At 38.1% G+C, this 27,325-nt stretch overlaps 2 protein-coding genes across 4 annotated transcripts in view; one reads left to right on the forward strand and one right to left on the reverse strand.

The window, feature by feature from the left end:
- Window positions 1–1,468: 1,468 nt before the first annotated feature.
- LOC149545059 (uncharacterized) overlaps window positions 1,469–27,325 on the reverse strand; it is a 37,136-nt gene continuing 11,279 nt past the window's right edge. For both annotated transcript variants that reach the window (XM_089795567.1, XM_089795566.1), the window contains 5 exons: window positions 2,925–3,149; window positions 2,649–2,825; window positions 2,302–2,526; window positions 2,086–2,214; window positions 1,469–1,882 (listed from right to left, as the gene is read on the reverse strand). In XM_089795567.1, coding sequence (XP_089651693.1) covers window positions 1,649–1,882; window positions 2,086–2,214; window positions 2,302–2,526; window positions 2,649–2,825; window positions 2,925–3,149 — 990 coding nt within the window. In that variant the 3' untranslated portion in view covers window positions 1,469–1,648. The remainder of the gene's footprint in view (window positions 1,883–2,085; window positions 2,215–2,301; window positions 2,527–2,648; window positions 2,826–2,924; window positions 3,150–27,325) is intronic.
- Window positions 19,825–21,414, forward strand: LOC149545060 (uncharacterized). Of its 2 annotated transcripts, XM_089796491.1 has the most exons (4): window positions 19,825–19,931; window positions 20,050–20,244; window positions 20,399–20,586; window positions 20,693–21,414. In XM_089796491.1, the coding sequence occupies exons 2-4, from the start codon at window positions 20,087–20,089 to the stop codon at window positions 21,307–21,309; spliced, it is 963 nt and encodes a 320-aa protein (XP_089652617.1). In that variant the 5' UTR covers window positions 19,825–19,931; window positions 20,050–20,086; the 3' UTR covers window positions 21,310–21,414. The 2 variants fall into 2 exon arrangements, with proteins under 2 accessions (XP_089652617.1, XP_089652618.1); XM_089796492.1 differs by having other exon boundaries at window positions 19,833–20,244.

The raw sequence follows: 27,325 nt of genomic DNA on the forward strand, positions 1-27,325 counted from the left end.
TGAAATTATATACTTTTGTAATTATATAAATATGAAATTATATATCATATTCCATCCATGAACAATGCCAAGTCATTAAAATTCGGCAAGTTCTGCTGGACTTGGCAACTCAGACTATGCACATGACTCACAAAGAATCATAGAACTCTGGTTAAGACAACTGTTGGTCTAACTCTTTTTAGCCACCATATTAATCACACTACCTAATGAATTTGTGTACTACACAACTTAATCAGCATAATGTGTTCAGTTACAACACACAATTAGTTTATTATTTGATGCTAACTACATTTGAGTGTCTGCTACTCCAAATCTGTGATAAAGTATGCCCAGTCTCTGGCACTTAAATATGAGATAGATAAAAATTAAAAAATGTTAGATGGAGCTTAATAAAAGTTCCTTGATTACAAAGAACTTTTTAATCAGGATGTATATAAGAAACAATGTGCGAGAAAATGAGAGGGCAGTGAACAAAGGTAAACAATCTCATGAAAGGGATCTGCATAGTGTTGAAGTTTGTAGGTGCAATAGAGATCTTTATCTTTGATAGAAATTTGTTTTTTATGACCATTATGGTCATCTTCAGCTGAAAAAGATATTTGTTATTATATTATGCAAAAGACATGTGTCATATGTCATGTGAACAGGTATGCATATGGAAATGTGAAGTGTTGAACACATGGAAATTTGAAGGGTCTTATTTTCGGGACTCAAAGAAACCTTCATGTGTAAGATGAAAAGTCTTATGTAATCTATTTATACGATTGCTTGTCATATTGTAATTCCATAGTGTGGAAAGCCATGTACTTGAATACTTTTATGATCAATAAAAGACATTTTTGTTGGTGTTTCTGGGTTTTTCCCTTCCAGTGGAAGGGTTTTCCCAGGATAAATGTATTGAGTGTTTTGTATATTGTTTATACTATGTTATTGATGTTTATCTCTATTTCTGGGCTAAAACAGTAACATATTGTTTATACTTTGTTGTTTCTGTTCATCTCTATTTCTGGGCTAACAGATTAACACATAGGTAACTTTTTCTGCTTCAAGAATTTGACCTGGGATCCTTAACAAACAGCAATTCTGCCAGTAGTCAACTTCCAAACAACACTCTAATAATCAATGCAAGCAGAGGGTGCAAGGTCAAGTTCTTGTAAGTCCATATTGAGAGCAATCAAGAGTGGCCTTTCTAAAAGCAGAGGGCAAGCTAGAATTTCCTGGAGAATCTGGAAAATGAAGATAAAAGCCTGTTATTTCATAACACAAGGAACTGATATTTTTTCTTAACTGCAGGGACTAAAATCTTTGTAAACTACCGCTGTCAATGAGAAGATTTAAACTTGACATCAGCTCAAGATTTTCAGAAACTCACATTCTAAAATTCTAACATTTAACAATACAAAGGGCATGATGTGAATCATCATGATGTTCTGCAAGCACAACCTTAAAGCTTAAATGTTGCACAATATTAAAAATAAAATTCAAAATTCATGTTTTAGAATAAAACTTGATTACACAGGAATATCATATACAAAATCCAACATCATTGTTAGGTAAAAACTAATTATTAGACCTTTAATTGTCATACCAGAGTATTTAGGAGTTCAGTAATGTTTAATGAAGTTCCAGAATAACTACTAAGAATATTTTAATTAGTAAACTTTGCACGATCATGAGGAGTAGAATAGTCAATGCCAGAGCCAATAGGAACAACTCCATGTGGATTAATAGAAGGGTGGCTTCCATAGTAGTGACGCTTGATGTGATCCATATTGACGGTACTGGAAATTCCTGGAATCTGGTACATATCTTTTGTGTAACTGAAAAGATTGGGATATTCACGTATCATTTTCTTATTGCATTTGAAATGGACTACATATACCTGTTACACCAAAAACATACAAGTGGCATTCATGGCATTTTTAAATACAACTAGAGAGAAGCTTAAGCCTTAGAGGCATAAAACACAGAAACACTAAGTTACAGGATATTTGCTATTTTCCTACTTATTCATAAATATCTTACATTGTAAAGCAATAGAATGAAATACATGATCTACAAACTTAAAAGGAACAAGAAAGATACCTCATCAAATCGAATAAGTGTTACAAACAAACGTACATCAGCCTCTGTGACAACATTTCCACAGATGTATCGTTGATTGCTTAAGATTTCCTCACATTTGTCAAGTGCATCAAATAATTCATTGAAAGCCTGTATGTATCATATGGATAAAGTTAAATCTAGTTTACTTCAGTGGATGCCTACAAGAAAATTTGAAAAGTGAATTTCAAATTAAACCTGTTCATAAGGTCTTTGATTTGTAGCAAATCCACATCTGTAAACTCCATTATTGATTGGGTTGTATATCCAGTTATTAACTTCATCAATCTGGGTTTGCAGATGAGGTGGGTATAGGTCGACATTTGGATTTTTTGCAATATCATTAAACTCAGTGTTCAGCATTCGAATGATTTCAGCACTCTCATTGTTGACGATTGTTTTACCCTTTTTGTCCCATAACACCTGCATGTATGAGAAGCAAATTTGTGAGAGAACTGCGCAAAGATGATAGAAAACAACATACCATCACCACCAAAGCTATTTAAGAAATTTTGATAGATAAAAACTATGTTGAAGATTTGCACCGGAACGGTATATTTTCCAGAGTAATTGCTGCTAGCAAGTTCATATAATTCTCGTATGGTTTTGGCTCCATTTAAATTATCTGGTTTTGCAACAGGATCTTCATCTTCAGAATTTGGAAATGTCCAGCCAAAATGGTCCTCGCCTTCTTTTGTCCTTTCCCATTTCGGTTTTACTGACTATTTAACAAAAAATGTTTTGGGTACTTAATCAAAGAAGTAATATTTTAATTGAAAAGCATCAAAGGTTCAAACAATGTCATCAAAACAAGGAGTTACCGAGACACTAATAGCATCGTCCAGCCCCTTAAGTTTCAAGATGGCATAACACCTGGATGCCCAAGGACATGCATACGATATGTACAGGTGGTACCTACCGGACTCCGCATAGTATTCAGATAATTTATCCTTTGAAATGAAATTACGAAAAGTTGACGGAGTGCGTATGAACTCTCCATTATTTGACATTTCCTCCAATGCAGATCTAGCAGAAGACCCAACCATCTACATGAATTACAGTGACTTCAATTAGGACCAAACTGAGTGATTATCATATTTCTTGCTCAACAATCATGAGGGTGGCCAGAGATAATTAATAAAAAATCAACCAGGATTATGTAACAAATTCAGAGTTAAATAAACAGATTAATTACTTAACAACTAATGTGTCAAAGGCATCTAGGTGCACTGTACCTAAGTGCATAGGTATATCCAAGAACCTTAAGAAAGCTTGCATTAAAACAATCCATATACAAACTTTAATCCGATAAGGAGAAAAGTTTACGATCTCAGTTTGACTGACACAATTCATGGCTGTTTTTAAAACCATTGCATGTCAGTTCAGATAAACCAAAATGCATAAATATAGAGATTTTTTCAATGAACTTGACATGGAAGACACTGATTTGCAGTACATGGTCACATACTGAGGAGAGTTACTATCATAGCTATTCTTTTTCTACTAGGTAACAGAAGTTAAAAAAAAAAAACATTTAAAATATGTTAAACCAACAAGGACAAAAGTTGCCAAATTCAGTTACTTCGATCGTATTCATAGCTGTCTTGAAAATCATTGCATGTCAGTTCACATAATCTTTAATTGTAAAACATAGAGAATTTTTCAACGAACTAATGATGGAATACATTGATTTACAGTAAGTAACCACACTTACTCAGGAGAGTCACTAATATTTGAAGAAATTTCACTTTTCTTTTATGCTAGGCAAATGACAGTTGACAACATGTCCCATACTACAAAATTTGGACACATGATGTCGAGTTTCCTTTCAATCAAATAGAGAAAGCACAGCTTTATTATAATATGGAAGTGAAATATTTGCATCCGTTGCATCATTGGGCTTAATTTTGGAGGGAACGATCTACCTATCCTGGTTGCATATCCAATGTTTTAGTTGACAGAAATGTATCTAGGTCTAAGGTGACTAGCACACTTGACCTGCACTTTCAATTCCTGATTTCAGTAAAAAAAATCTTCTCTGCCTCGATCTTCCAGATCTGTACTATGTTAGCCTATACTTTTGTATCTGTTTGTTTATGCTGAATATTGTGAATTGTGCATCATTTTAATTTTTACCCAATGAAGCATTGGGCCCTTACGTCAAATCAAATAAAAAAACAAAAAGAGGAAATAATCAAACATAACATTCAGCTCTCCTTCAAGACTGAAGTTGAATGATGTTGGCTATTCCCTCCAATGAATGAGGTGATTGGTAAATTTTGTAATGTCCCCTTTTTGGGGCATTAGAAATATTGAAGTCTTATTTTATATAATGTTAAAATTCACTATGAGACATAGACTTAAATTATTAGAAGGTCAATTTAATGTTATAAAGAGGGCAAAAGGTCAAGGAGGAATAAGACGAAATGCCAGAGGGAAGTTGATGAGTCACAAGAGAATAGGATGATAGCTTGAGGGGAGTCGAAAAGTCTTAGTTTGTGTATTAAAAGGGGAAAGAGGCTCATTGCTGGGCATGCTTGATTTTATGACTCAGTTCAGTTTTTCTCTCTTATGAGAGTTTTTCAGAAAGCTTTAGCTTTAGGCTAGTATGAGGGCGTAGCCCCTCGTGCCGACAGACAGTGGACGCAAACCCATTGCCCTTGGAGACGTCACATCAGGTGTCTCGCTTGTGCTTACTAGGTTCTTTTCTTAAGTTTCCCAATCTGATTGTTAAGCTGCATTTAGGATTGGATGCTGGTTATTGCATTGTTGTTGTATAATGCGGTAACATGTTTAAAGGAATGAAATGTGAGTTCTGGTTTAGCTCTATTCGTATGTAATGTACTTTCATATGCTGGCTTTCTAAATGTTATTTTGAGAAAAAACGACTTTACATCTGTTCAAAATTTCTGCTGGATTTTATTGTATCTTGTACTACATCTGCAATATTTAGTTCTGAATATATTGTTAAGAGAGAAATCCAATAAATATCCGGTTCGGGATATTTCAGTGGTATCAGAGCTGGTTTTCTTGCCAGCCTGTGAAGTTATAACAGAGAAAATTTTAGGAAGGGTCAAATTTACATCTCAGTTCAATTCAAGAGGAAGGATTGTTTCAGACGACCCCATATTCAAAAGTAAGTTGATCAACACATTTTGAGCTTTGTGAGTTTGGTTCTAGTTGGAAATCACGTGCTCCATGTTTAGTAATTTTTGAAAACCAAGGGAAGTAAGCTACAACAGCTAGTGGTAGTTTGTGAATCCTGAAAGCAGTAATCTGTAGAGTGACTATAAAGGAAATGCGAGCACTCCTTGCAGCAGCCTGTGGTTTACTGTGATCAGTTGACATGAGTGCCAACCAATAGCATTGACCCATGAGTCATCCTCTCAGTGTGGTGGCTAGTAAACAACCGCAGATGTATATTATAGAACTCCCGTTCGGGTATCTTGGGCCTGCTGTATTCCAACAGGGCCTACGATTGATCTTGGAAGGCCAGTATCTCACCTTGCCTAGAATCAAGTTAGCCTATGAAGACAATAGGAAGATTGCATAAGATATACGACATATAGAAAAGTTCAGAAGCTGGGGGAAATAACATTATATTGTTGGGTCGCAAGTTGGGTGAGGATCTTATGTGATTTCAGTACCATTTTTATATTTGGGGCTCAAATTAGAAAAATTTGGCAGACCTTGAAAGACATTTGGCAAGCATAGGACTTCCCTTTTTTTTCATCACAGACTGGAAACTTGGAGTTGTCATTAAAATACGCAATGCAGGCATCATTTTTACTGGAGCGGTCAAAGGTCATAGAGGCATTAAAATAACGTTGCCATCAATCGATTCTCACATTCACAGAGGGATCCAGATTAAGAATTGGCTGGGAAATAATCGTTGGAGATCTTAATATTGGAGGATCTAGGTTACGCAACTGGAGAAATACATGCACAAGGTACATGGGAGCCAAAACTTATCGCTATAAGATGATTCTTTTGTGATTGTCGATGCCCTTCCCACCTAGAAGTTAGAATCCACGCAGGAGCACTGAATTCTCCTGTTTATCAAGCTCCGAATCATTCATCTTAGTTGTTTATGAAACAATGAATAATTATTGGAGCTAGTTTATAATCAACAAAGTTCATCCACACCAGTTTGGGTGGTTGCAAATTTGTAGATGTGTTGTGAAGCTATTACAGGCAAATTTTTGGAGTGATCCTACCAGTCTGAACATTATTCGAAGTTTTAGGATTATGCGACAAATGCATTGGTATTAAAATATTTGCCATTCGAGAGTTACTCAGCAACAAAAGGATACCAACCAAAATTTTGCAACGGATGAGTTACTACCTTTACAAATGATTGTATTTCTGATATGCAAATGATTAATGAACCGCCAAAGATAGTAGCACCGACAAGTACATGTAGCTATCAGGAGTTACAAAATCTTGTCGCCACCTGTATCGTGAAGGATCGGGAGTCATCAGGTATTCTCCTAATTTGGTATTGTCTGAGTTTCATCACAACATCTAGCAGATAGAGTCACAGTGATAATGCCAAGAAGAATTACGGGAAGAACGCTTTTATTGGATGGGGCACTAGGACAAAATCCCAAAAACAACGTCAATCTCAGTATTCTTGACTATAAGAACAAATCATTGATGGAAGGAAGAAGAATTTGTTTAGACGAGTCTGGGAAGATAGTGAGCAATTTTGCCTCAGGATCACATACTTTGTTTTCAAAAGGCAACAGATTATCGTTTAGACCATCATACAACTGTTGCTTGTGCCCGAGTGGTGATATATTTGGCTCGTATTCTTGATGCAGCATATAGTTGTTTCTGGAGCCGTCAATTCTCAGATTGGGAGTAATTAAGGGGACCACACACACATTATTCTTACCATTCCAAGTTGCAAACTATATGGAGCATGTGTAGGAAACCCCAGGTGTGATTAACAATCCAGATTGCAGAGGAATCACCTATTCGGAAAAGCTTACAGGAAGTTACGTCATATTTCTTGGAGCCATTGTAAAATACGAATTGCAGGAGGAAATATATCAGGTTATATACATTGAAACTAGAACCTCTGCAGCAAAATCAGTGTCTTGGCGATGGTGGTCTTCATGAACTAGAGGAAATGGAGAAAGAGCTTGAAATGGATGAAATTCTAAGCTACAGGTCTATTGCAGAAAGTCACTTGCAGATAAAGAGTTTGGCTCTTAAAGGTAATGGTCTTGATTCAGAATCAGGTAGCAGGGATTTTGTTTTTGAAAAACAACAGAATGAAGAACAAGTGCCTGTTAAGACTAGAGGATGGATGAATTGGTTATCTCTTGGGAATCTTGGGGCAAGAAGTTTAGAGGAAAATGAAGAAAAATATCTCTTCCTTTGGGCCTAAATTGGAGATGGAGAAAACAAATAAATCTGGGTTCTCAAAATTACCCCAAGGTTCTGAAAAATCAAGGAATATTTTGGAGAATACAATAACTGCTTTACAGTCCGAGGAGCCCAGTAATCCAACAGAAAATGGGAGAGAGAGCATTGAATCGGAGGAGCCCTTAGACTCATTTATGAAAGGACTTTCATCTCAAATAGTGAAAGATCCGACTAATCAACTTCAAAAGAAACTTGAAAGGTTTCAATCCGAAATGGACAAAACTATTTTCTTAAAATTGCAGACCCAATTGGAGAGGTATGTCGGAAACAAAAACCGAAATTATGTTCATCAACTGCTTTCCAACCAGGGCGGATGCTTTTAAGATCAAGTAAACCTATCAACATACAGATTTGCAAGGACAAGAAGAAACTTACCAAATTACAGAAAGGAGATAATTGTGTTGGCGTAAAAAACAAATCATTAACAGAAATAGGTGTTGGACCATCACAAAATGCAAAGAAGACCAGTGGGGTTCCCAATAAGGAGACATCAATGGTAATGAAAAAGCAGTGGCTAGGAGCTGCACATAATACATAGGACAATGTACATGATCAAGGGTAAATTACTCAGAATGCATTTGATTCAAGTAAATTTGTTGGATATGTTAGGATTAATCTCAGACAGAAATAACAATTACATGCAAATATAACCAATACCGAAAAATAGTAGATCGCATAAAAGAGAACACAAGACACCAAGATTTAATGTGGTTCACCCAATCCTTGGGTTACGTTCACCAACAACAAGTCCAATATTATTATGATCTAGTGATTACAACCTGATTACAATCTGTAATCCCTTACAGCTCAATACCGCTACAAGAACCAATTTTCGCATCACACATGAAAATCCCTAACCCTAAGCCTTTTTTGTCATGTCCCCTTTCTAGCGACATAACTTCTACCAAGGATTTGCCTATCATCGACTCTCGTAGGCAAATAATTTTGGAAGAGAGAGTCATTCTGTTGACAGATGATTACATTCTTGCTCTCAGAAAGTTATTGTCCAGTAAGTGGGGCCTACTTATCTTAATATTGAATTGAGATTGTACTCTAACTTTATAAAGTTATTTATTTAATTTTATAAAGTTAATTAATAATAAAATACATTATAATAAGTTGTTCTGGAAGCTTCCAGCGAATTCTCAAAAAAAGTGAATAAATAGAGGACAAGAGGCACCCATTTGGACAAGTGATTTTGTGGATTCTACTATTTATCATATTGGAGCAATTTGTGGTCTTCGGTCTGCAAATTTCCATTAGGTCTTTGGGAACGAAAACTCCCTTGGATCTGCATAACCGAGGAAGTGAGATATCTTCTGAAGGGTTGCTCATTGGAGATGGTATTTTGCCATTTCATGAAGGATCATTTCTGAAAGATGGGTTTGTAGATTTTAGTTCCTTGCAAGGGTTTGGAGGTCATCTTCTTCTTGCAGCATCTACTGGCCAAGTTTAGGAGAAGAAATTGTGCTTTTTCGAATGGGGTTTTGATCAGGACCAAACGCATATTTGTTCATAATTCTTCACAGCATAAGAGTCTGAATTTCTGCTTGGGACGGGTTATATAATACCCTAAGGCGTCTCAGATTTTACCAAGGAAAGCATCCAATTCCCATCCGATTAATTGCTGAACAAAGCCGTACATGACAGAGCCGTACAGGGCACAGATCACAAAAAATTATCTTCATATCGCAAACTGTCCAGAATTGTCTTCATTATTTTCGGAGGCTATTAATACTGAGCGTTTTATCATATAACATTTGGGGACTATTTGGAGGGTTGAGGAATTTTAATAAAAAAAGTGCCAAAGCCGTACAGGTACGGCAACACTGTAGCAGACAGAATCAGACTTGAACTTCATTCATCAATTTACTCCAGCAGGGTTGCAAACAGTCAGAAAAAAAGGTGCCATCTAAAGATTTATGCATTGCATATTTCTTGATTTTCTTTAAAAATTAGGTGCAAGTCTGTAGGTGCTTAGACACTATTATCTTGAAACATTTGCTATTGCCATTAGAAGGTTGTGCGAATCGATTTCTGAATGCAAATAACAATTATATTTTTCTAAATATTGTTGGTATTCACTGCTCTTGTTTCCATCCCTACACTTGGTGAATTGTTCAAACATTATACCTTCACGCATATATGGTTGCATGATAAGTGTTTGATGAATTGCCAAAAGTCAGTTTGGATAAACCTTATAGTAAGGGGTCATCTCAGTGGTATCAGAGTGATATTCCTGCCATCCTGTTGGGTAGAATATTTTATGCAACCATATTCCAGATATTATATTTGCAGGAGAACAATACTTAAGGGCAGAGATATGGGTGAAAGACAGTCACAGAGTCCACCTAGATTTCCCAGAGTTGATGACGATGAAACCAGAGAATTTTACAGAATCATGACTACTGGACAACAAGAAATAGCTCAGTCACTACAAGCTTTGACTAACATAATGGAGAGAGTTGTTCAACCCAGGACTTAGGAACAAGGTAGAGGTACACCGGATCATGATAATAGAAGTGTGGCAGGTTCACAGGGTGCTCCTAGGCGTAGATCATGGATAGCAAATAGGCCTACTCGTCCCACTTTCCTAAGGGAGGAAGCTCAAGAGATAGGAGAAGACGAATTGCCAGATGATTTTCAGGATGATCTCAGAGCTGCTACTGCTGAATGGCAAGCATTACCCCTGCATGTGCGTGAACTATTGAACTTTGACCGTTATCTGAACCAAAGGAGAGAGCATATGAGGAGCAACCGTCAGAATAGGAGTTCTAGAGGAGGTCATGATAGTGAGTTGCAGCAAGCTGTTAGCAAACTCACTTTACCATCCTTCGATGGTAGTGGTCAGATGACAGCACAGGCTTGGGTTCACAAGTTGGATACATTCCTAGCATTGAGGCCTATGTCAGAGATAGATGCCATCAGATATGCCACTTTGCATTTGGAGGGAGCAGCTCATGATTGGTGGTCACACGGGATGGTTACGTTGCAGCACAACCAGGTGACATCTTACCAGGACTTTGTGGATAGGTTGGTTGAACGTTTTGATAAAAAGGATCCGGAGATTTATTTTCGCGACCTCGCTCAGTTAAGACAATCAGGCAATTTGGAGGTTTATATTAGTGAATTTCAGAGGTTGTCAGTTATGGTACAGGATGTGTCTGAGAGATGGTTGGTTATCCTATTCACAGAAGGATTGTCCGAACCCCTCAAGGGGTGGATTAAGGCATTTGATCCACCAACACTTCAGGAGGCCATGAGGAAAGCACGGAGTATGGAGCTAACAACACCTTCTAGTAGGTTCATTTCCAAGAGTACTACTTCTTTCAGAGACAATAAGAAGTTTGATAAGAATAAAGGGAAAAGTATTGAAACCAAAGGAAAATCCACTACACCCTTGGATGCAGAAGCATTAAACGATTTGCGCAGAAAGAAACTATGCTTCTATTGCAAAGGCCCATATGACAGGGACCATGATTGTCCTCTGAGACCTAAAGGGAAGGCCAATAGAGTTATGTGGGCATATTATGAAGGGTCAGATTCCGACAGTGCAGCAAATGAGGATGATCACAGTAGATCAGAACCTGAAGGAGAAATAGGGAATTCCGAACAAAAGGAAGAAATTGAGTTACATTTACAACAAGGGCGTTTGTCTAGTATTCAGCAGGAGGGATTTTTTAGGTTACGTGGTGTTCTAGCAGGACAAAAGGTGATCACATTGGTTGATACAGGTGCCACACACAACTTCATTGATGCACGATTGGTTGAGTGCCGTGGAATCAAGACAGAGGAGTTTGAGGGTCTCCGAGTACAGGTTGTCGATGGATACACTCTTAAGTGCAATAGAATGGTCAGAGACATGCCTTTACGTCTGAATAATTATGAGTTTAAAGCAGATTACCATGTGGTCAATATGGACGACTTGGATATAGTTTTGGGTATGGCATGGTTACGTTTATTGGGCGAAGTCACTTTCTGTCTCAAGGACATGGAGATCAAGTTTGAGGTAGATGGAAAGCAGCATGTGTTGAGAGCTATCAGGAATAGTGATATCCGAACTATTTCTCTCAGAAGATTGGAAAGATTGGTGAGGCATAATGATATTGAATGGGCAACCGTGTGTACTCTCATGCCTACAGAGGAGGAACAATAAAAGACGGAATATCATCCAGACATCCAGTTATTAAGGAAAAAGTATAGTAAGGTATTCAACGATATTCCACCTGATAGAGGGATTGAACACATCATCGAATTAGAAGAAGGTGCTAAACCAGTTCTGATCACTCCATACAGGCATCCAAAGAGGCTTAAAGATGAAATAGAAAAAACCATCAAGGAGCTTTTTGCAATGGGACACATTAGACCTAGTAGGGACACATTAGACCTAGTAAGTCTCCTTTTGCTTCTTCAGTAGTTTTGGTAAAGAAGAAAGATGGTTCTCTACGGATGTGTATTGATTACAGAATGTTGAATAAGAAGACCATTAAGAATAGATATCCTATTCCACGGATTGATGAGCTGATAGATGAACTACATGGGGCATGCTACTTCAGTAAGATAGACTTGAGATCGGGTTACCACCAGATTAGAGTCAGAGAACAAGACATAGAGAAGACTGCCTTCAAATGTCATTGCGGACACTTTGAGTTTGTAGTGATGCCATTCGGGTTGACCAATGCACCAGCTACTTTCCAGTCCACCATGAATAAGGTCTTCCATCATCAGCTGAGGAAATTTGTGTTGGTTTTCTTTGATGATATCTTGGTATACAGTCGAACATGGCATGAGCATATGGAGCATTTAGAGACAGTATTGAATACCTTGTAGGCAGAATCCTTGTATGCCAAAGAGTCCAAATGTGATTTGGGCATGACCGAGTTATTATACTTAGGTCATATTATTAGTAGAGGAGTACGGATGGATCCTGATAAGATTCGTGCTATTGTGGAGTGGCCTATTCCTGAAAACCTGACCCAGCTGAGAGGATTCCTTGGTTTATGTGGCTTCTATCGCAGATTTGTTTGCGGATATTCGCGACATGCGGCTCCTATGACAGATTTGCTCAAAAAGGGAGCTTTTGTTTGGACAGCAAAAGCACAGGCTTGTTTTGATAGATTTAAGGAGATCATGACTTCATGCCCGGTACTAGCATTGCCCGACTTCTCGAAACCATTTGAACTTCAGTGTGATGCCTTAGGAGATGGTATTGGGGCTGTTTTGATGCAGGACAAACACCCTATTGCATATGAGAGCAGGAAACTCCGTGGGCCAGAGAAATCATTCAGCATTTATGAAAAGGAGATGTTAGCCATCATGCATGCATTAGCTAAGTTCAGGCAGTATTTAGTAGGTGGTAAGTTTTGTATAAAAACTGACCACAATAGTTTGAGACATTTTCTTGGGCAAAGAGATCTCAATGATAGACAGCAAAAATGGGTGAGTAAGCTGCAGGCATACGACTTCGATATATCATACGTTAAAGGCACTCAGAATGTTGTAGCAGACGCCTTGTCACGCAGGCCACATCTTAATGCGATGATTGAGATCTCTGAGGATTAGAAGCATTTGATTGTTGCAGAATATGTTAGAGACTCTTGGGCATCTGGGATAGTTGATGGGACAATTGTTGACACCAGGTATTCACTTATGGATGACTTGATCATTTACAAGAACAGGATCTTTTTAGTCCCAGGTTCGAAGGTGAAACGGTCTATTATGCGGGCTCTTCATGATTCACCCATAGCTGGTCATCTCGGGTACTTTAAAACATATAGACAGGTGCGGGAACGGTTTACATGGAAAGGACTCAAGAAGGATGTATTACAGTATGTTCGTGAGTGCCCTGTTTGTCAACAGAATAAACAGGAGCACACCTTCCCAGCAGGACTCCTACAGCCACTTCCCATCCCTAGACAAAAGTGGGAATGCATATCCATGGATTTCATTACAGGGTTGCCCAAGGCTCAGGGACACGATTGCATTTATGTGGTGGTGGATAGACTAACGAAATATGCTCATTTCTTTCCCATCACCACAACTTATACAGCAGTACAGGTAGCTGAGGTATTCTTCAGAGAAGTTCTCAAGTTACATGGGATACCCCGTAGTATTGTCAGTGACAGGGATAGCAGATTTTTGAGTCATTTCTGGAAGGAGGTGTTTCGATTATGTGGCACTGAGCTCACACCCAGTACTAGTTATCACCCGCAGACTGATGGACAAACGGAGATAGTAAACAAGTGGGTGGAAGGCTACTTGAGGAATTACGTGGCTGATCAGCAGAAGGCATGGGTAAGATGGATTTATTTGTGTGAATATTGTTACAATACCACTTTTCACATGTCAATTCAGATGACACCTTTCCGAGCATTATATGGGTATGATGCACCGAGCTTTACTAACTTGCTGATGGGGGATGTTCGGGTTCCACGTGCCAGGAATTTGATTCAAGAAAGTAAAGACATTATTAGCACTCTTCGAGATAATATCGCTCGGGCACAGAATCGATATAAGCAATATGCAGATCAGAAGAGAACTGAGAGAAGTTTTGAGGTTGGTGACATGGTTTACCTCATGCTACAGCCCTTTCGGCAATCTACTCTTAAAAGAAGTGGGTCAGAAAAGCTCAAGCCTAGATATTATGGGCCTTTCAGGATCACTAGACGAATAGGCGAATTGGCTTATGAGCTTGAGCTTTCAGCAGATAGCAAAGTGTATAATGTGTTCCATGTGTCGCGTCTCAAAAAGGCGCTAGGACAGAATGTGGTACCTTCTACAGTATTACCTCCTTTGGATGATGAAGGGAAATTGATCTTAGTGCCGGAATTCATTCTGGAAAGTAGGGAAAAACAGCTCCGCAGAAGGGTAATCAGAGAATATTTGGTTAAATGGAAAGATCTACCAGTTGAAGATGCCACTTGGGAAAATGAAACAATTTTGCAGCATCCAGCTTTAAGATTGCTTGAGGACAAGCAATTTCAGGAAGGGCGGACTGTCATGTCCCCTTTCTAGCGACATAACTTCTACCAAGGATTTGCTTATCATTGACTCTCGTAGGCAAATAATTTTGGAAGAGAGAGTCATTCTGTTGACAGATGATTACATATTTGCTCTCAAAAAGTTATTGTCTAGTAAGTGGGGCCTACTTATCTTAATATTGAATTGAGATTGTACTTTAACTTTATAAAGTTATTTATTTAATTTTATAAAGTTAATTAATAATAAAATGCATTATAATAAGTTATTCTGGAAGCTTCCAGCGAATTCTCAAAAAAAGTGAATAAATAGAGAACAAGAGGCACCCATTTGGACAAGTGATTTTGTGGATTCTACTATTTATCATATTGGAGCAATTTGTGGTCTTCGGTCTGCAAATTTCCATTAGGTCTTTGGAAACGAAAACTCCCTTGGATCTGCATAACCGAGGAAGTGAGATATCTTCTGAAGGGTTGCTCATTGGAGATGGTATTCTACCATTTCATGAAGGATCATTTCTGAAAGATGGGTTTGTAGATTTTAGTTCCTTGCAAGGGTTTGTAGGTCATCTTCTTCTTACAACATCTACTGGCCAAGTTTAGGAGAAGAAATTGTGCTTTTTCGAATGGGGTTTTGATCAGGACCAAACGCATATTTGTTCATAATTCTTCACAGCATAAGAGTTTGAATTTCTGCTTGGGACGAGTTATATAATACCCTAAGGCGTCTCAGATTTTACCAAGGAAAGCATCCAATTCCCATCCGATTAATTGCTGAACAGAGCCGTACATGACAGAGCTGTACAGGGCACAGATCACAAAAAATTATCTTCATATCGCAAACTGTCCAGAATTATCTTCATTATTTTCGGAGGCTATTAATACTAAGCGATTTATCATATAACATTTGGGGACTATTTGGAGGGTTGAGGAATTTTAATAAAAAAACGTGCCAGAGCCGTACAGGTACGGCAGCACTGTAGCAGACAGAATCAGACTTGAACTTCATTCAGCAATTTACTCCAGCAGGGTTGCAAACAGTCAGAAAAAAAGGTGCCATCTAAAGATTTATGCATTGCATATTTCTTGATTTTCTTTAAAAATTAGGTGCAGGTCTGTAGGTGCTTAGACACTATTATCTTGAAACATTTTCTATTGCCATTAGAAGGTTGTACGAATCGATTTCTGAATGCAAATAACAATTATATTTTTCTAAATATTGTTGGTATTCACTGCTCTTGTTTCCATCCCTACACTTGGTGAATTGTTCAAACATTATACCTTCACGCATATATAGTTGCATGATAAGTGTTTGACGAATTGCCAAAAGTTAGTTTGGATAAACCTTATAGTAAGGGGTCATCTCATTTTTATACAAGCTTTTTGTCGCTTACAAAATTAGGGCCAGAATGATAGAAAATAATAGCTGATGCCTTTTACAATATGAGGTCATTTTTGGCTTCGGGGGCAATGAAAACCCTTGCGATGGCGTTGCCCCTCGATCCCACCCAGTACTGCAACAAGGAGCGCACCTGGGGCACTGCCCTAGGACCCCGCAAGGGCGCTGCCCCTTGACCTCGTCTTGGGGCCCCCCGTAAAAATAATCTGGAGGGGAACCGCACTGAATAAACCTTTAAGTCTGATTAGGCTCCACATCACAATAGTTTCCCACTTGGAGACCGATCAGACTCCACAATAATAACCTCCCACTTGGAGACTGATCATAGCACTACTAAACCTATAACTCCCACTGGAATATTAAACCACCCTGGACTCTACTATTCTTTTAGTTTTGTTCAGTCTAGAAGACCAACTGAAGCTGAAGAGGAGTTTAGCTTCTCCCCTGTCACTACCTTTGTAAACATATCTGCTAGATTGTCATTTGTATGTATTTTCTTCAGCTTTAACTGTCCATCATCCAAAACTAACTAAATGAAATGGTACCCCAAGTGTATGTGTTTTGTCTTTGAATGCAGAGTTGAATTCTTTGCAAGATGAATGACACTCTGGCTATCTGTGAACAAATAATTATCCCTCTATAGGTGTCCCAATTCTTCCACGAAGAACTGAAGACATATCATCTCCTTGACTGCCTCTATAGCAGCAACATACTTTGCCTCTGTAGTGGATAAAGCATCAACTCACTACTACCCCACCAACAGTAAATACATAACCTGTAGTACTCCACCTGGTATCAATATCCCCTGCCAAATTTGAGTCAACATATCCTTGTAAAACAGTAGTAGAACCCCCAAAGTGTAAACACTTACTGATGTTCCTCTCAAATATCTGAAAATCCATTTAACTGCATTCCAATGCTCAGTTCCCAGAGGACTCATATACCTGCTAACAACTCCCATTGCATGTGCAATATTTGGCCTAGTGCATACCATAGCATACACCAAGGTTCCTATAGTTGAAACATAGGGTATCTTGGACATCTTGTCCTCCTCTTCTTGTGTTTTGGTATACATCTCCTTAATCAACTTCAAATGACCAGGTAAAGGTGTGCTGATAGATTTAGCATTCTCCGTAGAGAAACATTGCAACACCTTCTCAATATAATCAACCTAAGATAATGTCAACTTTCTGATCTTCCTATCTCTACAAATCTTCATACCAAGGATTTGTTTTGCTGCCCCCAAATCCTTCATAGCAAATGCATGTGCTAACTAACATTTTAGCCCCTTAATATGATCCATTTTAGACCCAGCTACAAGCATATCATCAACATATAAACATAAAATAATGTAGCTGTCATCATCCAACCTCTTAAAATAAACACAATGATCTGAATGACACCTGCTATATCCATGCTCATGCATAAACCTGTCAAATTTCAGATACCATTGTCGAGGTGCTTGTTTCAAGCCATATAAACCTTTCTTCAATCTGCACACTAAGTTCTCCTTACCTTTGACCTCAAATCCCTGTGGTTGTGCCATATATATCTCTTCATCCAAATCACCATGACGGAAGGTTGTTTTAACCATAGATGTGAGTATCGCCGATTAATCGGCGATACGAGATAAAATCGTATTTTTTGGGGCCGGCGATTTAGTCGCCCCAAAAATCGCGATTTTTTTTTGCAGATTTTTTCCAAAAAATCGCAGATTAGTTGCCTAAAAAATCGCCTAAAAATCGCGATTTTTTGCAAAAAAATCGCCCGCGCTCGGCAGTCACATAAAGTGACGAAAAAACACGTTTTTTTCATTATGTTTTTACATTGCTTAGGGCGTTTTGGAGAGGAGAGGATAGAGAAGGAGTTCTTGGCAAGAAATAGGCGGAATCAAGTGCATTTGGAGGCCTTTTGATTCGATTTCTTCATTACTAGGTAAGTGATTTGAATCTTTGTTTTTTGTTTTTGCAAGAGATTGTATTTTTTTTTCTTGCATGTAAATGGATAAAAATACATTCCTAATTAGTTAGGAATGCATTTGATGAATGTAAGCAAGATTAAATGCATTCATTTGCATTTTTTCCATTCTAGATCGAATTTATGCTAAAAATTTGCCCTTTTAAAAAAAATTTGAAACCCTAGCAGCTAGTTTGTTTGAATGTTATTTGGATTTCAATTTATTGGTGCTGTTATTGGAATGTTGCTTGAATTCTTTGTTTAACTGTTAACTTTGATCTTGTTATAATTTATTTATAGTTTTTTTAAAAAATTTGTATGTGTAGGCAGCCCGCAGTAGTTTTAAATGGCAGACAAATGGCCATTGACTCCATGCCCTTCAGGCTACATTGGCACTAGGCCAAAGAATGCGAGAGATCAAGCATGGAAATATGCCTATGAAGCACCCGATGAACCAACCAAAGTGATTTGCATTCGATGTGAAAAAGTAATATCCGGAGGCATTTACCGGTTCAAATATCACATCGCAGGGATCTCAAAACATGATACGAATCCTTGTGAGAATACAACAGAAGAAATAAAAAGGTTTGCAAATGCCTTGCTCGCAACTGGAGAGCAAAAAGAATTGCAAAGAGAGCAGAATAAATTGCATGTCAGGGCAGCCATAGCAGAGACCCAGGGCAGTTTCGTTGATGTTCAGGAGGAGGAGCCAGCCATTGAGAGCATGGCTGGCTCTTATCGTGGGCCGCGTGTCCACAAACAGGGTGGTTTTTCTTTCACGAGTTCCACTCCCACTCCCACTCCTACACCTCCTAGCACTTCCGCACCATCAGGATCAGCAAGTGCTTCTGGGCTAGGGAGCTATTTTGTGCCGAGGCACACACCTGGTGCACAACCTTCATTAGAGGCCACTAGATGGAATAAGGAGGTCCATGACCAGTTGGACAATGCACTAGCAGATTTCTGGGTTTTCAACAACCTTCCTATTAGTGTTGTTGACAGTCCCTATTGGGAGGCTTTGGCCACAGGGTTGACAGTTGCAGGAAAGGGGTACAAGTCCCCTTCTCGTTTTGTGTTGGGTGGCAGGTAAGCGAATAATTTTATTACACTCGATTTCCTTTTAATTTTTAACTTTTTACTTAGTTCTAAATTTTAATTAATTTATCTAGAAATTAGAATGTTGATTACTAAAGTCTAAATCAATTTTAAATTACTAAGAATCTACGACATAACTAAATTTTGTTTTTGTAGGCTTATTGGAAATGCTGTTGAGACGGCCAAAGCATTTGTTGAGGAATAGAAACAAGAATGGACAAAATTTGGTTGCACCATTCTTTCTGACGGGTGGACGGATGGGAAGAGCAGGACCATAATTAATTTTTTGGCCTGCTGTAATGATAATGTGGTGTTCCTGAAATCAATCGATGCCTCCAACAAGGTAAAAAATGCTCAGACATTAGCATTGATGTTGGAGAACATGGTCTTAGAGATTGGCATTGAAAATGTGGTGCAAATCATCACAGACAATGCTGCTGCATATGTATCAGCAAGTAAACCGTAATTTTATGTTGCACGTGCATTGTGAATTTCACAACAAGAATTTTTAATAGTTTGATATATTTGAAAAGTTGGAAACTAATTAGTATTTGCTTTTACAATTGGTAGGAAAACTCCTACAGCAGAGGCACCCCACTCTCTCTTGGACCCTGTGTGCAGCACATGTCCTTGACCTTCTTTTGGAGGACATGGGCAAACTTGAGTGGGTCACTCCAATTGTGGAGGATGTAAGGCGGGTGACAAAATACATATACAATCACCCATGGGTCCTTAGCCTGATGAGAGAGCACACTGATGGCAAAGAAATTGTCAGGCCTGCCGTCACAAGGTTTGCAACGATTTTTTTGACATTGCAAAGCATTCTCGATAATTTGGCTTCTTTGAAGCAAATGTTTCTTTCCAAAAAATGGCTTGCTTCCACATTTTCAAAGAAGAGTGAAGGAGAGAATGTTGTGCGGATTGTGTTTGATAAATATTTTGAAGATAAGGCTGATGAAATAGTAAAGGTAACTACAAAACTTTAAGTTTTAGTTTACACTTTACAACTTTATAACATACTAAGTTTGTAACTCAAGTAAATAATAATTTTGTAACTTGTCAACTAATTTCAAATTTATATTGCAGGTGTCTGAGCCTTTAGTCAGAGTTTTGCGTTTGGTTGATGGAGACCAAACGCCAATGGGTGAACTATATGAGGCCATGGACAAGGCCAAAGAATCTGTCAAAAATTACTACAAGGGGGAAAGCATCAAATATGAACCCATTTGGCAGATCATTGATAGAAGGTGGAATAATCAGCTTCACCAACCCATTCATGCAGTAGGATATTTCCTCAACCCACATTTTAGGTATACTATAAGCTCATTCTTACTCAAATTTAAGTTAACAAAGACTTGAGTTCATTTTGCTTTCGTAGGGTGTTGGGTGTGTACTAAAATTGCAAGACTTATTTGTTTTTGGTTTTTGGTTTTAGGGCTGATGGTACATATGCAGATCCTGATGGAGAGGTCATCAGAGGCCTAAGTGAGTGCGTCGAAAAGATGGTAACCAGCGAGGAAACAAGAGATAAAATCATCGCTGAGCAGGAGATCTTCACTTCAGCAGGAGGCAAGGTGTTCTCCACTTCTCTCTGCAAGAGAGCAAGGCTTACACAAACCCCAGGTAATACATTTGCAAACTTCTGAATCTCAAATGCTAAATTAATATTTATGTTTCACTTTTTGTTGTCTATTAGTATTTTCTAACTTGGACAATTTTTGTGATGCAGTGGCTTGGTGGACCACTTGGGGTGCAAGCACTCCAAATCTTGCAAAATTTGCTCTCAGAATCCTATCACAGCCTTGTAGCGCATTACATTGTGAGCGCAACTGGAGTTTGTTTGAGGCCATCCACACAAAAAAGAGAAACAGGTTGTCCCAAAAGAGGATGAATGACATGGTCTATGTGCAATATAATCTTAAATTGCGCATGAAAAAGGCGCAACAAGATCCTCCTGGGCCAATCGATTTGGATGAGATAGATCCTTATTATGATTGGACAGCACAGGAGCAGGCTCCCTTATTTACACAGGAGGACATCTCCAATTTGGAGAGGGAGGCCGCAGAGGAGGCTACGGAGGAGGAAGGGGGTGGAACTGGATATGACATCGATTTGGATGACATCGAGGAGGGCGATGATGAGGATGATGACATTGAGCTTACTGCAGAGGACCTTGACATCTTGCGCGCAGCGAATGTGGAGATACCGACATCTAGTTCTATAGCTACACCATCTCCTGCATTGGCACAGACACAGACACAGGCACAAACCCTGCGGGGTTCTAGTTCTAGAGCTTTACCCTCTCCTGCACTCGCTAGTAAAGTGACTGGGAAGAGGAAGATGTAGTCCTGTATTTGACATTTGTACTTATTTGTAGTCATGTTGATTTGCTTATTTGAACTCTTTACATTTGACACTTTATTTATGAGAATACTTCTCATGTGTTGTGAACTTGTTAGTTGTTAGTAATTTACAACTTGTCACTACTTACTTGTTAGTAATTTACCGATTAATAACTCTTTTTGCATTGATATATATCTAAACATGATTGTTTCTTATGTATTGTTAGTAATTAAGTCATTAGATGCAAAAAAACATTGAATTCTGTAAAAAAATCGCATTTTTTAATTAAAATTTAGTGGTTTTGTAGTTCCCAATTTTTTCCCCGATTTTTTCCCGATTTTTCCCGATTAAACTTTTTCAGGCCTAAGCGATTAATCTCCTCAGGCGATTTTTACATCAATGGTTTTAACATCAAGCTGCTCTAAATGCAAATCTTCAGTAGCCACAATACTTAAAACAGTGCGAATAGAAGTAATTTTAACAGCGGGAGAGAATATCTCATCAAAATCAATTCCTTTTTTCTGTGCAAATCCTTTTACAACTAACCTGGTTTTAAATCGTTTCTTACTTCCATCCTCTTCTTTTAACCTTTAAACCCATTTATTTTGCAAAGCCTTTTTACCCGCAGGCAACTTGCATAAATCCCATGTCTTATTTTTCAGCAAAGAGTCCATTTCATCTTTCATTGCAGACTCCCACTGAATCTTAGTATCCACCTGCACAGCTTCATCGTAACATTCAGGTTCACCAGCATCAATAAGTAAAATAGAATATAAGGAGAAAATCTTTCTGGTGGTCTACTTATCCTTGTTGACCGTCTAACATTCACTAGGGTGTGTAGTATTTTTTGTTGCGGTTGTTGTAGATCATGAGGAACTGCTGGAACATCAATTTTTGAAGTATCATCCAACACTACATAATCATTTTCTTTCTTCTCATGTTGCTGCAACAGATCTTTGTACAACACTTTCTCATTGAATATGACATTCCTGCTTCTTACAATTTTATGATTTTCAAAATTCCAAAGCCTATAACCAAATTCATTAATGCCATATCCAACAAATACACATTTCTTTGACTTAGCTTCACAACCGAAGGTTTTGAGAAGAAAATAACTCACCTTCTTACCAGTCCATGCTTCCTCTAGAATACCACAACCCAAAGGAGTAGAGGGACCTCTATTAATCAAATATACAACAGTATTGACAGTCTCTGCCCACATGTTTAAGGGCAACCCAACATGCAACCTCATGCTTTTTGCAGGCTCCATTATAGTCATGTTCATGCATTTAGCCACTCCATTTTCCTATGGAGTCCTTGGAACAGTTTTCTGTCTACGAATACCATTAGCAAAGTAATAATCTTCAAATTCATGATTACAATACTCACCAACACTATCATCTCTAAGACATTTTAATTTCTTTCCAATCTCATTTTCAACCAAACATTTTCATTTCTTAAAAGTTTGAAATACATCAGACTTCTGTCTAATGAAATAAACCCATACTTTTCTAGTTGGATCATCAATAAATGTAACATAATAATGAGAGCCACCAAGGGAAGATGCCTGAGCCCATCCCCATACATCTGTATGTACAAGATCTAATCTCTCACTTCTCTTTTCCTTCCTAGTCTTCAAAAAACTCACTCTCTTTTGTTTGCCATACACACAACTTTCACAGAAGTCCATATTGACACATTTTAGACCTGGTAAAACTTGCTTTGAATGAAGTACTTTCATACCTTTCTCACTCATGTGCCCAAGTCTGTTGTGCCACAATGCTGTATCATAATCTACAATAGCTATTTGTTCTCCCTACTCAACTGCAACAACTGTTCTTAAACATTAATTTTTCTATGAAACAATCAAAGTAAAATGAACAATATAACCTGTACAAAGATATAAGGTGTCTACTTTCACACCTTTTGCTACTACAAGGGAACCTTTTTTAACCTTCAAATTTTTATCATTAAAAGTAACTATACAACCCTCATCACCGAGTTGCCTTGCTGAAATTAAATTCCTACTCAGCCTTGGAACATGTTTTACCTCATGTAGTAGCTAATCATTCCCATTCTGCAACTTAATTTTAAGTTTTCCTTTTCCAACAATCTGAGAGGGTTCATTATCCCCCAAATAAACAAGCCCAAAATCCCCTTGGACATAATCAATGAAATAACTTCTATGAGGTGTAGCATGAAATGAAGCACCAGAATCTAAAACCCATGAATCATCAACACTTTCTAAAGAAAGAAGCAAAGCATCCTCTTCGGATTTGTTACTTACCACATTTGCCTCCTTGTACCCTTCTAGTTTATCTCCTTCATTGTTCTTTCGAGTGCAACAATCTTTCTTCTTATGCCCTGTCTTACCATAGTACCGGCAATCTCTCGATCTTCTGGATTGAGACCTCTTCCCCTTTGACTTTCCTCTTGATTTCTCACGATTTCCAAAATTATTTCCTCTCAATCGTTTTGCCTCTGCTTTGTGCATTCAAAGCATTTCCTGATGTAGATCCTCCTAGAAGATTTTCTATGAGTTTCCTCACTCAAAATAACACCGATCACATCGTTAAATTTTAGGGTATTAGATCCAAAAACAGAATTACTCAGCCATTACCAAGCCATTCCAGTTTTTAGGAAAAGAACACAAAATCAAGAGAGCCCTAATTTCTTCATCAAAATTAATACCCATAGAAGATAACTGACTAGTAATAGTATTAAACTCATTTAAATGATTTGCAACAGATCCACCTTCTGCCATTTTCATATTAAATAAACGCTTCATGAGAAATACCTTATTTGAAGCGGAGGGCTTTTCATACAATTTCGCTAGGGTTTCCATCAACTCTTCCATCGTCTTTGCTTTCGTAATGTTACATGTCACTGATGGTGCCAAGCATAATCGAATGCTTCCAAGTGCCTTTTTGTCTAAAATCTCTTAGTCCTCATCTAACATAGTTCTTTGTTTCTTGGATTTTCCTTCCAACGGCTTCCATAAATCCTTTTGATAAAGATAGTCTTCCATTTGCATCTTCCATAACTGAAAGTTCTGCCCATTAAACATCTCCACCTTTAGCTTACCCTTGTCTGCCATAGCTCCCACTCAACCGTGAGACCTTCCTGTAGAAGATTGCTAAAAAAAAGGACGACGGTCTGGCTAAAAAAGAATAAACGACCATCTAGCTCTAAAACCACTTGTTAGGATTAACCTCAGACATAAATAACAGTTACATGCAAATATAACCAATACCAGTAAATAGTAGATCGCATAAAAGAGAATACAAAACACCAAAATTTAACGTGGTTCATCCAATCCTTGGGCTACATCCACCAACAACAAGTCCAATATTATTATGATCCAGTGATTACAACTTGATTACAATCCGTAATCCCTTACAACTCAATACTGCCGGAAGAACCAACTTTCGCATCACATATTATGAAAATCCCCAATCCCTAAGCCTTTTTATATAAGCATTTTGCTGCTTACAAAATTAGGGCTAGAATGATAGAAAATAATAGCCGATGCCTTTTGAAATATAAAGTCATTTTACCCCACCTTGTACTATGACAGGGAGTGCACTTGGGGCACTACCCCAAGACCTTGTAGGGGCGCTACCCCCAAACCCCCGTAGAAATAATCTGGAGGGAAACCACGCCGAATAAACCTTTGAGTCTGATTGGGCTCCAAATCACAACAGGATACAAAAAGGAAAAAAATGTACTTCCAAGCACCTCAAAAGATAGAACATCAAAATCTACTCTAGAAGATGCTGAAGGCATTATAATATTAAAACCAAAAGAGATATTTGCATGCCTGATTTTGGCAAAATCAGGAAAGGCACTATGAAGCTACAAAAGCAGTTAGCCCAGAATTTTGAATCTGATATAAGAACAGAAGTACTTGATGTTTATAAAGAGTTTAAAGAACTAACTACCCGAATTCAGAATGATTTATCATTCCATGATTACTTGGATTTACATCTGGAGCAACAAAATACGATAGATAAGACAAAAGGAAAATACTTGGAAATGGTTCGGGATCTCCTTGAAAAAGACCAATGCAAACATTTGTATGAAGAGCAACCAACTACCAGTGTTGTACAACCTTCCCAGGATCACGTAGGAGATGTTACTCAGGGTGCAAGTTTTTATGTTAGTGAATTGGAGGTTAGAGTTGACAAACGGGATGATGAGGATGGTTGCACACGAGGTAATAGCAGATCTAAAATTTTGTGTGATGAACCATATATTTTCTGCACCTGTGACAGGACGTCAGAGGAACAATCCAAGATGAGACTACAAGATGATGAGCTGTATCAACATGACAAAAAAATACATGCATTTAGAAACTAGCGGAAGGTTAACGAAGAAATGGTTGTGGCATCTTTGGTACGTTATGTCAACACTCGCAAGATGGTTGAGAATCTCTGTAGGAAGGTTCAAAGGGGAGTGGAAGAAGAATGGTCTATTTCTGATTTGCAAGTGATCAAAATAGCTCTTCAAACTATGAAATCAAAATATTTGTACTTGCTTTCTGACAAGGATAACATTTTTAAAGTTGCTGAAATACATGTTGATTAGCTGAATAAAGAAAGGAATGAGATTAAGGGGCTCAATAGAGGGCTTAAGGAGACCAAGAGACATTAAATGATGCTTGGGTTTCCCTTCAGAAAGCAGGAAATCAGATTAGGATCACGAATCACTCTCGGGAACAGGAGGATAAAGAGAGGCAAGAATTTTTCCTAGAGGTAATTGATGAACTTGATAGCATTCAGCAGATGTATGCTTTGGATAGTTTCCCTAAGCAATCAAGTACCAAAGTTTCAGATCACTTTCAGCTTATCAATAACCCCATGTTTGAAGTTGACGCTGATTGTATTTCCGATAATCCCCTGTTTAAGGTAAACGAGGACTCTCCTTTTGATAAAGGAGATGATTTTGATCTCAGTATATGGAATCCTGGTACGGATCCTAGCAAAGAATATGGGTCACAAGATGGTAGTGGTGATTTGACTATGGATGTGCATCATAGGATTAGTCCACGTTGGGTTTCTGATTTCACACCATACAAGAGTTGGTTGGATTATTTACATCAGCCTTTGGATAGTTTTTGGTGTAGTTTTGAGGAAAGTTATGTGTTGATCAGAGGGAATGCTCTTTCATCTTCATTCTTATTCATAGTACCTATGTACTTGGAGATTCTCCAGATTGAAGATGACAATTTGGTATTTGTTGCGCCCAGGGTGTTACACTTAGTTTTTGAGCGACTTGTTTATTACATCATCTATTTAGGTTGGGTTGCCATCATCTACTGGGTTATGCATAGTTCAGTGGTACATTCCTATCTTATCATATTGGCTGGTTATGACAACAAGGTTTGGGATCCAGGTGTTGATCATATGTATTTATGGCTTGTTGAGGACCTTGTTGTAATTCCTCTTAGTTTGAGATTGGATTTAGTGGTATCAGTGATGAATAGTGTTGTTCAGTTTATAGGTGCAGAGTTTTTTCAGAGAGTTATATGGGATCCAGGGATTCGGTTGAGAGATAGATTGCAGAGTGACATCTTGCTTCATAGTGTGTCTAGAATTTTTTCAATTTGGACTATAGGGCTACCTGCAAACTCGTATGGGATCTTGGTACTGATTGCTTGAGGACAAGCAATTCTAAGGAGGGGAGATTTGTAATGTCCCCTTTTTGGGACATTAGAACTATTGAAGTCTTATTTTATATAATGTTAAAATTGACTATGAGACGTAGACTTAAATTATTAAAAGGTCGATTTAATGTTATAAAAAGGGCAAAAGGTCAAGGAGGAATAAGATGAAATGCCAGAGGGAAGTTGAAGAGTCACAAGAGAATAAGACGACAACTTGAGGGGAGTTGAAAAGTCTTAGTTTGAGTATTAAAAGGGGAAAGAGGCTCATTGTTGGGTATGCTTGATTTTATGACTCAGTTCAGTTTTCTCTCTTATGAGAGTTTTTCAGAAAGCTTTAACTTTAAGCTAGTATGA

The sequence above is a fragment of the Cupressus sempervirens genome, chromosome 8 (assembly GCF_028749045.1).
Source record: "Cupressus sempervirens isolate cs-2001-9-10 chromosome 8, ASM2874904v1, whole genome shotgun sequence".
Classification (NCBI taxonomy): Eukaryota; Viridiplantae; Streptophyta; class Pinopsida; order Cupressales; family Cupressaceae; genus Cupressus; species Cupressus sempervirens.

What these genes read in the sequence shown, in the direction of transcription:
- LOC149545060 (XM_089796491.1), top strand. Translation starts at nt 20,087, where the DNA reads ATGGAGACCAAACGCCAATGGGTGAACTATATGAGGCCATGGACAAGG. An exon ending in TTCACCAACCCATTCATGCA is followed by an intron (nt 20,245 to 20,398) that starts GTAGGATATTTC and finishes TTTTGGTTTTAG; the next exon opens with GGCTGATGGTACATATGCAG. An exon ending in AAGGCTTACACAAACCCCAG is followed by an intron (nt 20,587 to 20,692) that starts GTAATACATTTG and finishes TTTGTGATGCAG; the next exon opens with TGGCTTGGTGGACCACTTGG.